We start from the raw sequence: 15,847 nt of genomic DNA, 5'->3' as shown, positions 1-15,847 counted from the left end.
AGGTCTGAAGTTGAGGCAGCAATTAAGAGACTACCACCCAAAAAAAAGCCCAGGTCCAGATGGGTTCACAACCAAATTGCACCAGACATACAAAGAGGAGGTAGTACCATTCCTTCTGAAATTACTCCATATAATCCAAAAAGAGGGAATCCTTCCCAAATCATTTTATGAGACCAACATCATCCTGATACCAAAACCCGGCAGAGACTCAACAAGAAAAGAAAACTTCAGGCCAATATCCATGATGAATATAGATGCAAAAATCTTCAATAAAATACTGGCAAGCCAATTACAACAACACATCAAAAAGCTTATCCACCATGATCCAGTAGGATTCATCCCTGGGATGCAAGGCTGGTTCAACATAAGCAAGTCTGTAAATGTAATACACCACATAAACAGAACGGAAGATGAAAACCACATGATTATTTCAATTGATGCAGAGAAGGCCTTTGACAAAATTCAACAACCCTTTATGCTAAAAACCCCTAATAAACTAGGTATTGATGGAACGTATCGCAAAATAATAAAAGCTATTTACGACAAACCAACAGCCAATATCATACTTAATGGGCAAAAACTGGAAGCATTCCCTTTGAAATCTGGCAGTAGACAAGGATGCCCTCTCTCACCACTCCTATTCAGTATAGTACTGGAAGTTCTAGCCAGAGCAATCAGGCAAGAAAAAGAAATAAAGGGTATTCAAATAGGAAAGGAGGAAGTCAAATTGTCTCTATTTGCAGATGACATGATTGTATATCTAGAAGACCCCATCGTCTCTGCCCAGAATCTCCTGAAACTGATAAACAACTTCAGCAAAGTCTCAGGATACAAAATCAATGTGCAAAAATCACAAGCATTCCTATACACCAATAACACACTTAAAGAGAGCGAAATCAAGAACGAACTGACATTCACAATTGCCACAAAGAGAATAAAATACCTAGGAATGCAACTAACAAGGAATGTAAAGGACCTCTTCAAGGAGAACTACAAACCACTGCTCAGCGAAATAAGAGAGGACACAAACGGAGAAATATTCCATGTTCTTGATTATGAAGAATCAATATCATGAAAATGGCCATACTGCCCAAAGTAATTTACACATTCAACGCTATCCCCATCAAGCTACCAATGACCTTCTTCACAGAACTTGAAAAAAACACCTTAAACTTCATATGGAACCAAAAGAGAGCCCACATACTCAAGTCAATTCTAAGTAAAAAGAACAAAGCGGGAGGCATCACACTACCGGACTTCAAACTATACTACAAGGCTATAGTAATCAAAACAGCATGGTACTGGTACCAAAACAGAGATATAGACCAATGGAACAGAACAGAGGCCTCGGAGGCAACATAGTATATCTACAACCATCTGATCTTTGACACATCTGACAAAAACAAGCAATGGGGAAGGATTCACTGTTTAATAAATGGTGTTGGGAAAACTGGCTAGCCATGTGCAGAAAGCAGAAACTGAACCCCTTCCTGACACCTTACACTAAAATTAACTCCAGATGGATTAAAGACTTAAACATAAGACCTAACACCATAAAAACCCTAGAAGAAAATCTAGGCAAAACCATTCAGGACATAGGCGTAGGCAAGGACTTCATGACCAAAACACCAAAAGCATTGGCAACAAAAGCCAAAATAGACAAATGGGACCTAATCAAACTCCACAGCTTCTGCACGGCAAAAGAAACAGTCATTAGAGTGAATCGGCAACCAACAGAATGAGAAAACATTTTTGCAGTTTACCCATCTGACAAAGGGCTGATATCCAGAATTTATGAAGAACTAAAACAGATTTACAAGAAAAAAACAAACAAGCCCATTCAAAAGTGGGCGAAGGATATGAACAGACACTTTACAAAAGAAGACATACATGAGGCCAGCAAACGTATGAAAAAATGCTCATCATTACTGGTCCTTAGAGAAATGCAAATCAAAACTACATTGAGATACCACCTCATGCCAGTCGAATGGCGATCATTAAAAAATCTGGAGACAACAGATGCTGGAGAGGATGTGGAGAAATAGGATCGCTTTTACACTGTTGGTGGGAGTGTAAATTAGTTCAATCATTGTGGAAGACAGTGTGGCGATTCCTCAAGGACCTAGAAATAGAAACTCCATTTGACCCACCAATCCCATTACTGGGTATATATCCAAGGGATTATAAATTGTTCTACTGTAAGGACATGTGCACACGAATGTTCATTGCAGCACAGTTTACAATAGCAAAGACCTGGAACCAACCCAAATGCCCATTGATGATAGACTGGACAGGAAAAATGTGGCACATATCCACCGTGGAATATTATGCAGCCATCAAAAACGATGGGTTTGTGTCCTTTGCAGGGACATGGATGAACCTGGAAACCATCATTCTCAGCAAACTGACACAAGAGCAGAAAATCAAACACCGCATGTTCTCACTCATAGGCGGGTGTTGAACATTGAGAACACATGGACATAGGGAGGGGAGCACTACACACTGGGGTCTGTTGGGGGGAAATAGGGAGGGACAGCGGTGGGTGGGGAGTTGGGGAGAGTTAGCATGGGGAGAAATGCCAGATACAGGTGAAGGGGAGGAAGACAGCAGATCACACTGCCATGTGTGTACCTATGCAACAATCTTGCATGTTCTTCACATATACCCCAAAACCTAAAATGCAATAAAAAAAAGAAAAAGATGGATGCTTTTACTTTCAAAACGTTTTGTAGCATTGTTTCCGTGAGCTCTTCCAGTCTATTTATCTTCATTTAATGGTGCTGATCCTGCCCTTTCATAGCTTCTCAATTGTCTGGAAGATAGAGTCCATATTCCCTATTGTGCCTTATAAGCCCTTTCACTGTCTGTTCCCCAAATTCATTTTTAGCCTCATCCCCACATTGTTCCTATGTGTACATATACCTTGTGTTATAGTTGCAGCTGATTTTTAACTGCTCTCTTTTCTGGCTTTGTGCCTCTGCACTGTGTTTTTCTTCCTGGTCTCTCTTTTCTGTCCTTATTACCACTCTTTGAACACTTCAGAAAAACCTTTTCTGGACTCTGGGTCACTTGTCATTCCTTGTGCTGAAACACACTTTGCTTTACAGAGATCGTTGTTACTGCTGTCATCCTCTGTGGAGTCATCTTTTATCTCCCTCATGAGACAGCTCTGGGAAGAAAGAGATAGTTATTTCTAATCCCTGTGCCTAATAACAGGTCTGTTCTCTTCATATCCATTACTGAAGAAATGTTTGTTGAATAAGTTCTTGTTTTAATTTTTAAATTTAAATTTTTAATTTTTATGGGTACATAGAATATACACACACACACACACACACACACACACACACACACACACACACACACGTATATGAGCTATGTGAGATGTTTTGATACAGGGATGCAATGCAAAATAACCATATCATGGAGAATGGGATATCCATCCCATCAAGCATTTATTCTTTGTGGTATAAACAATCCAATTATAGTGTTTTAGTTATTTTAAAATATACAGTTATTATTGACTATAGTCACATTGTTGTGCTATCAAATAGTAGATCTTATTTATTCTTTCTGGTTTCTTTTTTTTGGTACCTTTTAACCATCCCAACTTCCCTCAGCCTGTCACTACCCGTCCCAGCCTCTAGGAACCATCCCTGTGCTGTGTCCATGAGTTCAATTGTTTTGATTTTGAGAGTCCACAAATAAGTGAGAACATGTGATGTTTGTCTTTTTGTGCCTGGTTTATTTCACTTAACATAATCATCTCCAATTGCATCCATGTTGTTGCAAATGACAGGATCTAATTCCTTTTTATGCCTGGATAGCACTCCATTGTGTATAGTACCACATTTTATTTATCCAGTCATCTGTTGGTGGATGCTTAGGTTGGCTCCAAATGTTAGCTATTGTGAACAGAGCTGCAACAAACATGGGAGTGCAGATATCTCTTCCATATACTGATTTCCTTTCTTTCTGTTTTTTTTTAAATTGTTTTGATTGAAATTGCAGTCAGTTTTTACTGAGACACTAGTGTTTTGAGTCTCTCTTTTCAATTTTCTCTGTCTCAGCTGGAGTGTGTTGGGAGTGTAGCCAGTGGTATCTCTGTCATGAGTTGGAGTCCTGACCAAGAGCTGGTGCTTCTTGCCACAGGTAAGCCTGTTACTGGTGCCTAACTGGCTTTGTTTGTTTGTTTGTTTGTTTGTTTGTTTGTTTTGAGACAGAGTCTCGCTCTGTCACCAGGCTAGAGTGCAGTGGTGCGATCTCAGCTCACTGCAACCTCTGCCTCCTGGGTTCAAGCGATTCTCCTGGCTCAGCCTCCCGAATAGCTGGGACTACAGGCACGTGCCACCACACCCAGCAAATTTTTGTATTTTTAGTAGAGGCGAGGTTTCACCACGTTGGCCAGGATGGTCTCGATCTCTTGACCTCATGAGCCTCTCCCCTTGGCCTCCCAAAGTGCTGGAATTACAGGCCTCAGCCACTGCACCCGGCCCCTAACTGGCTTTTCTAAAACATTCCGAATGTCATACAGGCCTCATTGGTTTGGGGATGCTTGAATTTCAAAAAATTTATTTGAACCAGTATAATAGCAATATTATAATGTAGAGTAAAAATTTTTTTTTTTGTGACTGAAATTTTACCTCTTAGTCTGTCATTATAAAAAGTTATTTCATATGACTTTTTCAGTCTTCAGGAGTGTGAAACAAAGTCACAAAGCTTGGGGAGGCTGCTAAGTCCCCAGTTAGAGTTAAAAATGTCAGCAGTAGGCTGGGCACAGTGGCTCACGCCTGTAATCTTAGCACTTTGGAGGCCGAGGTGGGCGGATCACAAGGTCAAGAGATCGAGACCATCCTAGCCAACATGGTGAAAGCTGTCTCTATCAAAAATACAACAATTAGCTGGGCTTGGTGGCATGTGCCTGTAGTCCCAGCTACTCAGGAGGCTGAGGCAGGAGAATCATTTGAACCCGGGAGGCTGAGGTTGCAGTGAGCCAAGATCATGCCACTGCACTCTAGCCTGGCGACAGAGGGCGACTCCATCTCAAAAAAAAAAAATCTCAGCAATATGTATTTTAACTTATTCTAAGAGTCGCTATATGAACACATTCTCAAAGCCCTTCTTGGGTTCTGTTCCTGTTTTTCCCCTTGAGTTTAGTAAAACAGTTCCATTGATGACATATATTTAGAAGTATCTTGGTGACAAGGAGTGTTGAAGTTAGTAGAGGAAGACTTTGTAGACTTTTATATTCAACTGTACACACATTAATAGCTGAGTATAAGCACCAGGTGGCCTATCTAGGCAAGCTTTTTGGGTTTTGTTGTTATTGTTGTCGTTGTTGTTGTTGTTGTTGTTTCAAGTTAAAGCATTTTGGATGAGTTCTGTCTGCTCTGTTCAGACTAATCCCACCTCCTTAGCTTACAGTGCCATTGGTACTTATGGAATGGCAAATTTGTTACCTGAAAATAAAATCATTTTTGTGTGTGTTTCTCTAAGGTCAACAGACCCTGATTATGATGACAAAAGATTTTGAACCAATCATGGAGCAGCAAATCCACCAGGATGATTTTGGTGAAAGTGAGTATAGCTTTGTTTGCAACATTTTGTGACCTATGTTTCTTCCCATTTGTGACCATTTGCTTGTACACTAATTAATAGCCATGTCATTAGGCCAAAGAACTCTGAAGGTTAAACCCCAAGTTATTAATTGTCTATGATCCCAGTTCCTTCAGCCCATTCCAAATCTTAAAAGGCCTGCTGGTGCCTCTCCAGGTCTGAGGGTTGGCTTTGTCAATCAGTGTTTAAGGTCACTAAGATAGTTATTAACCACACCCTAGGAAAGTCTTAGCCTGGGCTTTCAGTGAAAGGGACTGTACAAGTTTGTATAAAGGTAGTATTTCTGGGATACAGTTTTAGGGTAAAGAAAAGAAGAGAGATGGGATAGAAGGCTGGTTTTTGTTCCTACTGATTAGATCCAATCTGCATTTCCTTGGGAGCAATCAGATTATTTTCTTGCTAAAACCTAGCCAAGGTCATCTGGGCATTAAGGCTGTTCCTCTGAATGTTTATCTGACTTAGATTTTCTGTTATGAATGTTGATTGGCTAACTTTAGAGTTCCTAAAGTATTGAAGGGGAGTGCAGGAGAAGAGAGATGCTTGTTAAGTACACGCTTTGGCCATCTTGAAGTCACCAAGTTGCTGGCCTGATTGAAGAGGGTTGAGGGAAGAAGATATTCCAGCTTCTGCTAAGGTCTAACTTCCTGCCTTCGTGTTCCATCAACTCTGATAAATCATTTAGAAAACTTCTACCCATTTATTTTAAAATAATGTATTTTTTCAGAAATAATTTTTAAAGGTTGAGCACAGTGGCTTATGCCTATAATCCCAGCACTTTTGGAGGATGAGGCAGGAGGATTGCTTGAGCCCAGGAGTTCAATACTAGTCTGGGCAACATAGGGAGACCCACTGTCTACAAAAAAATTTAAAAATTAGCTGGGCATGGTGGCATCAGCATAGTAATGACATGATGTGTAGGTATTAGGGTAGCATAAGGGAAGGAAACCAGTAACTGGAGAGGGATGATTTCCCCGGGGAGGCTGACTTGAGCTGAGTCTCAGCTGAATTGGTGTTGGGTAGTTGAGGGACAAGGGTTGGGGAGTATTCCAAGCAAGTGAATGTGTCTGTTTCAAGGGAGGGTTATTTGATAGAAACATTGTGGGTTACTCAGGGAACTGTGAGTAATTCAGCATTGCCAAAGTGGCAGGATGTGAGTGTAGAATGAAATAAATGGGACAGATTGGATTGAGTTTGTAGCAGGGAATTTGGACATCGAGTTATAGTTGATCAGACATTAAAGGTTTTGATGATAAGAGGTTTAAAGAGATTTATCTAGTAGAAAGATGGCTCTTGATGGCATATTTTTTGTTGTTTTTGTGCATTGAGAGAGACGAGACTAGAGGCAGGGTGATCAGGTAGGAGGTTGCTGCAGGATTCCAGATGAGAGAGAAGGAAGGTTTATGTGGGGCTAGAAGCAGGAATGATTCAGGAAAAAGTTGATTCTCAATGAGGATGGGAGTACTTTTTTTTAGAATTATCTGAAAAACTTTTTTAGAATACATGTATATGGTTCCCCTTCTGCCCTAGGCCAGTTTGAGAAATACTGATTTAGTAGGTGAAATAAATAGGCTTTGCATATGTAAGGCGAATAAGAAAAAGTTGTGCAGGACTCCAGCCAGAACCTCAGGTGAGGGGAATAAAGATGCCAGTAACTGAGAGGGGAGATGGGGAAGTGCTAGTCTGTAAGCGTAGGTGGTAAGGTCTGTTTTGGATTTGTTGAAGGACCATATGGGATTGCCATGTGGAGTAGGCAAATATAAGTCTGAAGCTCGGTAGAGGCCAGAGCTATGGACTGAGAGTAGGGGGTATGTAGGATTCTGACAATTTTGGGAACAGATGGACTTGCTCAGGGAGCAGATGCTGCACAGGAAGAGTCTAGAATCCAGGGTAGAACTCTGGGGCATCCAGCTTTGAGGACAGTCAGAGAGAGAGAGTAACCAGCACACAGTACACTTTGGGATGGGAAAGTGCTCTGGGCCTGGTGTTTCCCACAGACTTTTTCACAAAAATCCTATGCAGTACCTCAAAGGAAACATAGTCCAAGTTAAGGCCTTAGATCTCAGAAATGCGTTTCTCAGTACAAAAACAAAATCATTCTGTGGAGTGATGAATATTTTTCCTCTATCCTGGGGGTCAGTCAACTTGTTCTGAAAAGGGCTAGGTCATAAATATGTTCAGCTTTGTGGGCTATATAATCTGTGTTGCAACTGCTCAATTCTAATATTGAGGTATGAAAGTTATATACAATACATAAGCGTGGCTGTGTTCCGGTAAGCATTTGTAAAAGCAGATGTAGGCTGTAGTTTTGCAAATCCCTGCTATAACCGCATCATTTCTTGTCTTCTGTTGGAGAAGTTCTCTTTCTTCATTCCTTGGTCCTTAATCTTCCTATGGAAACTTGCAGATAGAAGCCTGGAGGTTTGCACCATGATAGGCACTACCATTTGTATGCAGCAGCAAGGTATGCTTTGAGGTACTCTAGTGCTTGGTTATGAGCAGACAGGAAATGGTCATATGGACCTATAATTTATAGGAATTGCAAACAGCCCTGCTGCATCAGAATCAGAATCAATGGTAGGAGGGAAGTATTGGGTCCTGCACTGGGTGATGCGTTCAGGACCATCTTTATTGTACCTCTTACAGATGGATCCTACCTCCAGGAACAGAGGGGTTATGTTGTTTCAGCAACTCTGCCTTTATTGTTTACTTGAGAGAAGGGCTATGATCTAGAAAGAACAGCAGTCAGCCTGAAAGCCAGAAGACCTGTGTTCTAACTTTGGGCTCTGCCATTAGGGAGGGTCTCAATCTCTCAGTCTATGTGAGGAGCTATTTTGTGATCAGCAGTCCCCTCTCTCACCAGTGAGGTGAGGAGCTTGCAATCAGAATTTTATTCCCAGTTCTTGTCTTGGGGTTTTATGTTCCTGACATATTTAGTAGACTCTTCATGTTTCATTCTTCTTAATTATAAGGTAAGGGCAAGATCGCTGACTTGTGTCATCAAAGAAACTTGGAATATAAAAGACGGCAGTAAAATACTTTCTAAAATAAGGAAGGGCATTTCAAATTCTTCAGAATCACTGCTGCATATAACATGAAACTGATTTTTTTGTATGACTGTTTGTTTGTTTTGAGATGGGGGGTTTCGCTGTGTTGCCCATAGAATGCAGTGGTGCACTGATGGCTCACTGTAGCCTTGAACTCCTGAGTTCAAGTGATCCTCCTACTTCAGCTTCCTGAGTAGATGGAACCACAGGTGTGTGCCATCATGTTCAGCTAATTTTGTGTATTTTTTGTAGAGAGGGGGGTCTCCCTATGTTACCAAGGCTGGTCTTGAACTCCTGGACTCAAGTGATCCTCCTGCCTCAGCCTCCCAAAGTGTTGGGACTATAGGCATGAGCCACCACGCCCAGCCTGAAACATAGGTTTCTCAAATATTGACTGCTGGTCAATTTATTGAGAGGTCTTAGAGGACCTGAGTAATTGCCAATGACTAACTTCATGAAGAATAGCAGTGGAGCTGTTTTTGTTTCATTTCATGCAGCTTATTGGTTGTCTTGCATGTTCTCAATCAATTGTTCTCTAGGCAAGTTCATCACTATTGGATGGGGCAGGAAGGAAACACAGTTCCATGGATCAGAAGGCAGACAAGCAGCTTTTCAGATGGAAACGGTAAGTTTGGTTTGATGGATGAAGAGCCTTGATTGGAACAAATGTAAGTTTGCCACTCACTAGGAACTCTTTGGTGTCCACTTAGATGCCATTAATGAACAATTCTCTTCTGTTTTTGTAAAACTGCCTAGAGCCCTCAGGAAATGGGTCCCCCTGGAAAGATCCTTTTTTTTCTTGTTATTGCCAGGTTGCTTTGTGATTTATTATCATGGTAGCAAATAATTATAAGTGATATTCATAACCCAGTTTAACAAATAAAACATCACAGACAAAGGAAATGCCTTGTATATCCTGTCCCAATGTCCATCCCCTTGCTCCCCAGAGAGAGTTGCCATCCTTCATTCACATGGATGTTCTCATGCTTTTCCCATATATGTATATATTAGATATTTTTCTTTTTCTTTTGGATAAAACTCTTTGTTTTCCTTACTTCTGGATTAGAAAATTCTAAAGACTGTATAATGATGTCTTGATGACTCAGGCAGGACTTTTTAGTTTTCTAATGTAGGCAGCCCCTGAATGCAGAGGTGGGTGGACACAAGAATCTTGCAAAGTGTTGGGGTTCCTGGGGAAGTAGTGTCTGTGCCACATTAAATGCCTTTAAACTCTTATGTTTTATTTTAATTTATACAATATGAACATTTTTTAAAAATGTGAATTGAAAAATACCCCCAGGAAGATGTGCCATATTTATCTTCTGGCATACTGTCAAGTCAAGTACCCCCAAGGGCAGTATGTATCTCTGATAGAAAAGTACAGATTACATTATCCTCGTAACATTTATTAGCTGTGAGACCTTCTTCACATCTTAACTCATCTGTGCCCTGTTGTGAAGCTTACACAATATTTCAACAAAACTCTACTCTGTTGGACAAATGGAATGCTTGTTTCCTTGTCATAGTTATCTGATAGGTTCCTTAGCTCATTATATTCAATATTTAGACCTGTAGCTCTTTTCCTCTTTTGCTGTTCTTAGAGGCCACTTTTTTTTTAATGCCCAAAGGAGGATTTTTGTTTGTTTTAGATTTTTTTCTCTTCTTTGATGATTTCTGGGTCTAAGAACCAACGCTTCTAGGATGGTCTCTGATTCTATGAGGCAGGCTTTCAAAGTAGCTTAAATCTCATATAAGAGACCTATATTTAGCGGTCTGAGGCTTGTTTGATTCTGGGACACTTAAGGTCCCTCAGGAATATTGGTGTTTCTTTCCCTCTTTAGTTTGAGTCTGCTTTGCCCTGGGATGACCACAGACCACAAATCACCTGGCGTGGGGATGGACAGTTTTTTGCTGTGAGTGTTGTTTGCCCAGAAACAGGTATGGAAATATATTGCAGTTAAACAACAATAAAAATAAATTATGTTATTAAAATTCAGGAAAATTTTCTTTCTTTTGCTTTGAATAGCGTATTAATTATGCATATGAGGTAAGGATCTGCTGCTTTAAATATGAAATGAGTTTAGAGTTAAGAATTAGAAGAGTCCTTTGAGGCCATTGGTCCATCCTCCTACCTGGTGGACACACATTTTTAATGAGATTAATCTAATTGGCTCTGTAAAACCGTGGCAGTTTTTACTTGTAAGGAAGGTGTTTGAAAAGTTCTGAATTGACAACTTTTATCATAATGTTGTAAGTGTGTGTGTGTTTGACTCCATTCCCGCACAGGGGCTCGGAAGGTCAGAGTGTGGAACCGCGAGTTTGTTTTGCAGTCAACCAGTGAGCCTGTGGCAGGACTGGGACCAGCCCTGGCTTGGAAGTGAGTGGGGGAAGAAATCTTAGAGAAATTCTTGGAACCGGGGTAGAGGTGGTGGTGCCCATTGATACTGATGATATAGATGTTTGTGTAACACAAAAGGAATTTTACATTTCTTTGTTTGTAAGCCTGTATCTATCTTTATTTCTTCTTTTTGTTTTGTTCTCTGAAGTCTGAATTCAACTTGAATAGTAGATTTTAGGCTTCTTCACAGATTTCATCATTCTAAGGCCCCATATATTTTGCATTCCTAATTCTTAAAAGTTCTGATTTTAAGGCAGGGTGTATATGAAGCCACTGTAAAGAGCAGAAAATGGTTTAGAAGGGAAGGCCCAGTTTGCAAGGCTTTATGGGCAAATGGAGCTTTTGTGGAAATTAGGGAAAGAGCTTCCTTCCTTGGCACAAATTCCCACAGTAGAGGATCTGCTGACTAAGGAACATGCAGGCTGGATTTAAACCTCCTCTTTCTTCCATTCTCCTCCTTGGCCCAGTACCCTTGTGCAGGTCACAATTTGCCTGTCATATGTGGCTGCCTGATTTTAGATAGATGTATGACCTCTGTTTCAGTGCTGTCTGTTATATGCAGACTTCTTGTTTCCCACCAGTATCTGAGCGGTATTGTATGATAGAGCAGAAGAGAAACGTATTTGAATTAAAACTCTAGAGACAAATGTGAATGAGATGAGGCAATTGTTTTCAACAGATGGAGAAGTCTTAAAAAATAACTTCCTGAGCATAAATATTTGCTGAAATCATATAATTGAAGGAGAAATAGATTTTGATTTTTAGCACATTATACCTGGAATGGTTTAGATAACTTATTATTTTTAAAGTCATCCAAATGCAGTGCAAATATATAAGGCTTTGTGGGTAAATGGAGCCTTTGTGTAAAATAGGAAAAGGCACTCTTCCCCCTGTGCAAGTACTGTCCCACAAGGGGATGAACCACTTGCTGAAAGACAAGGGACACATGGGATTTAAAACTTCCTTGGATAAAGATACTCATTCATTCATTCATTCATTCATCCATGTTTGCTGGAAAAAAAAAAATCTCTTTTCTGAATTTTATCTATTCTTAAGCTAGTTAGATGAGCCTTGGGTGTTGTAACACTCCGAGTTTGCTTTAAGACCCTCAGGTAGTTTGATTGCATCTACACAAGATAAACCCAACCAGCAGGATATTGTGTTTTTTGAGAAAAATGGACTCCTTCATGGACACTTTACACTTCCCTTCCTGAAAGACGAGGTTAAGGTAAGTGCCTGAGTTTGTTTTGCCCTCAAATGTAGAGGACTTTCCATAGCTATAGAGGGGATTTGTATTTGATATGGATACATAAATAGAAGCTTTAGAGTAAATAGTCATAAAAATGGTAGCTTCTTGGAACTGATTTTTAATAAAAGAGAAATTGTCTTTCCGAGGAGATTTTGCAAGTAAGAAAACATTTCTCCCCAACCTAGATAAAACAGAAATAGGAAATAAAAATGCTAATTTTTATTGTTAATTTTGACAAAAGCATAATTTTTCCAGTAATGAAGATTATTTTCATTTATAACATTTAAATCTTAAGTGGTTTGTATATCATTAAGATCCTTGCTGAAGTGAGAACACATCAAATGTTATCTCTGTAAAATTTTAAACATCTTAAGTTGAGAGATGAGTTTAATGAACTCCCATGTAACTATTCACTTTCAGTAGACACCAACATTTTGCAAAATTATTTTGATCTATCCATTACTCTTTGGTTTATATATACACATACTAGCATATATTTTTATTTCCTGGTGTTTTAATTCTAGAAATCATATTTTCAATATTTATTTCTAACAGTTAAGAACATTTTTCTTTAAATAACCATAATTCCATTATATCTTACTTCAGTGTTGTCTAACAGCCAGTCCATATTCAAATTTCTCTGATTGTCTAAAAATGTCACCTTGCGTTTGGTTAAGTTTCTTTAGTCTCTTTTAAGCTTTAAGCATAATGTATTTCTTTTTTTAAGGCCTCTACATGATGACATAAATTTTACAGATTTGTTTAATGCCTCTGTAGGTTAGTAATTTACAGCTAGCAATGAGCTCAGGCAGTGGGATTATTTGATTTGAGAGAGGGAGTACAGCTATTACAAAAATTTGGAAGTAAATGTGTAACTGAAGGCCAATGACAGATCTTTTTTCCCTGCTAGGTAAATGACTTGCTCTGGAATGCAGATTCCTCTGTGCTTGCAGTTTGGCTGGAAGACCTTCAGCGAGAGGAAGGCTCCATTCCAAAAACCTATGGTAAGACAGCTGTAGTACCCCAGCCTTCTGCCCCATAATGTGTAGTTGAAAGTGGAAGGGTATGGGATTTCCTTCATCCCTTCTACTGAGTCCCTAGTAGAATCAAAGATGCTGAAGTGGGTAGATGGAGATAGGGGTGGTTAGGTTTTGATTGATTGTGGATTTCAGTCATGTATTGGTCAGGGTTCTCTAGAGAAACAGAAGTAATACATATACATAATTCGTCCCTCAGTATTCTCAGGGGTTTAGTTCCAGTATTGCCTGTGGACACCGAAATCCGCACATGGTCAAGTCCTGCAGTCAGCCCTGCAGAACCCTCATGTACGAAAAGTCAGCCTTCTGTATACTTGGGTTTTGCATTCCTCAAGTACCATATTTTTGATTTGTGTTTGGTTGCACTTATAGAATCTACAATATGGAGGGCCGACTGTATTCATTGAAAAGAATACGAATATAAATGAACTTGCTGCAGTTCCAGCCTGCGTTGTTCAAGGGTCAACTGTACTTATGTAGAGAGACAGTGAGAGAGGGAATAGGGTGCGGCAGGAGGGAGAGAGAGCAATAGAGGTGTGGATAGATTTACTTTAAAAGATTGGCTAATGTAGTGGGTGGCAAGATTGAAATCTGTGGGACAAGTTGGCAGGCTGGAAATTCAGGTAAGAATTGATGTTGCAGTCTTGAGTATGAAATCTGTAGAGCAGGCTGGAAACTTAGGCAGGATTTCTGTTACAGCCTTAAGGCAGAATTCCTTCTTTTCTATGAAGCCTGTTTTTTGCTTTTAAGACCTTCAACTGAATGAATGGGACTCTCCCATATTATGGAGAGTAATCTGCTTTCCTTACAGTCAGCTGATTATAAATATTAATCACATCTACAGAATACCTTCACAGCAACATCTAGACTAGTGTTTCAGCAGACAGCTGGGCACCATAGCCTAGCCAAGTTGACATAAAAAAATTAACCATTGCAAGTCATCAAGTGCTTTCCCTAGTGGATGGTATTACCACAGAAAAAAACACTAACCAAAGGAATACTGTGGGTGTGAAAGAAGATTTAGATTAAGTATAAAAGTAAGAATATTTTCATACCTTTTAAAATGTGTAAGTGTGTGGTTTTAAGTATTAATTACATGAAAATGTTAGAAAATAAAGATGAGAAAAAAAGAAATCTCATACTTCTACCACTCAGTAATAATCACTATTCAAATTTTCTTCTCTTCTGGTTTTTCAATGTGTATATCTCAGTATAGCTATGATCTCATTTCTGCTAAAAGTTTTAGTATATCTATATTATTTTAAATTGCTGTATAATATCTTTTATTCCCATTCATTAAATCTCATGCTGTTATACATTTATTTCTCATTATTGTCAACAGCAATGCAGAGTACATTTTTGTTCATAAATATTTTTACTTGAATATTTTCTTTTCTTTTTTTTTTTTTTTGGGTGGGGGGACGGAGTTTCACTCATGTTACCCAGGCTGGAGTGCAATGGCGCGATCTCGGCTCACCGCAACCTCCACCTCCTGGGTTCAGGCAATTCTCCTGCCTCAGCCTCCTGAGTAGCTGGGATTACAGGCACACACCACCATGCCCAGCTAATTTTTTGTATTTTTAGTAGAGATGGGGTTTCACCATGTTGACCAGGATGGTCTCGATCTCTTGACCTCGTGATCCACCCGCCTCGGCCTCCCAAAGTGCTGGGATTATAGGCTTGAGCCACCGCGCCCGGCCAACTTGAATATTTTCTAAGTAGCTTTCAAACTTCTTCATCATTAGAATCCTTTTAACTGAAATGTTAAGAAATGAATTATTCATTCAACACAATAGTTCTCAACCCTGGCCACACCTTTAGAAAAAAAATAAGTATATTCAGGCTTCATCTCAGAGTTCAATTCAGTGTGTTGGAATGGGGACTATACATAAGTATTTAATTAAAAACCAAAAGTGGCTGGGTGTGGTGGCTCATGCCTGTAATCCTAGCGCTTTGGGAGCCTGAGGCAGGTGGATCACTTGAAGTCATGACTTCAAAACCAGCCTGGCCAACGTGGTGAAACCCCGACTCTACTAAAAATACAAAATAATTAGCTGGGCATGGTGGCGGGTGCCTATAATCCCAGCTACTTGGGAGGCTGAGGCAGGAGAATCGCTTGAACCTCAGAGGTGGAAGTTGCAGTGAGCCCAGATCACGCCGCTGCACTCAAGCCTGGGCGACAGAGCGAGACTCCATCTTAAAACAAAACAAAACAAAAATCTCCCAAGTGATTTTAAATAGCCACAGTTGAGAACCACTGATTAACCAATGTGTCAAGGGATGGCCCTGTGATATGCTGAGCATAAAAATATTGTACAAGGCGATACCCCATCTCTATTAAAAATTCAAAAATTAGTCTGGCATGGTGATGCTCGCCTGTAGTCCCAGCTACTCGGGAGGCTGAGGTGGTACAATCGCTCTAACCTGGGAGGCAGAGGCTGCAGTGAGTGGAGACTCTGTCTCAAAAACATATGTATACACACACACACACACACACACACAC

At 40.0% G+C, this 15,847-nt stretch overlaps 1 protein-coding gene across 5 annotated transcripts in view; it reads left to right on the top strand.

Annotated features, from left to right (window-relative positions):
* ELP1 (elongator complex protein 1) overlaps positions 1-15,847 on the top strand; it is a 74,830-nt gene that overhangs the window by 16,653 nt on the left and 42,330 nt on the right. For all 5 annotated transcript variants that reach the window (XM_032240286.1, XM_032240288.1, XM_032240287.1 and 2 more), the window contains exons 4-10: positions 4,071-4,152; positions 5,497-5,577; positions 9,200-9,285; positions 10,502-10,598; positions 10,947-11,037; positions 12,163-12,286; positions 13,218-13,311. In XM_032240286.1, coding sequence (XP_032096177.1) covers positions 4,071-4,152; positions 5,497-5,577; positions 9,200-9,285; positions 10,502-10,598; positions 10,947-11,037; positions 12,163-12,286; positions 13,218-13,311 — 655 coding nt within the window. The remainder of the gene's footprint in view (positions 1-4,070; positions 4,153-5,496; positions 5,578-9,199; positions 9,286-10,501; positions 10,599-10,946; positions 11,038-12,162; positions 12,287-13,217; positions 13,312-15,847) is intronic.

This window comes from Sapajus apella, unplaced genomic scaffold (assembly GCF_009761245.1).
Source record: "Sapajus apella isolate SASKATOON/1434 unplaced genomic scaffold, GSC_monkey_1.0 scaffold46, whole genome shotgun sequence".
NCBI lineage: Eukaryota > Metazoa > Chordata > Mammalia > Primates > Cebidae > Sapajus > Sapajus apella.
This window is presented reverse-complemented; position numbering and strand designations above follow the sequence as displayed.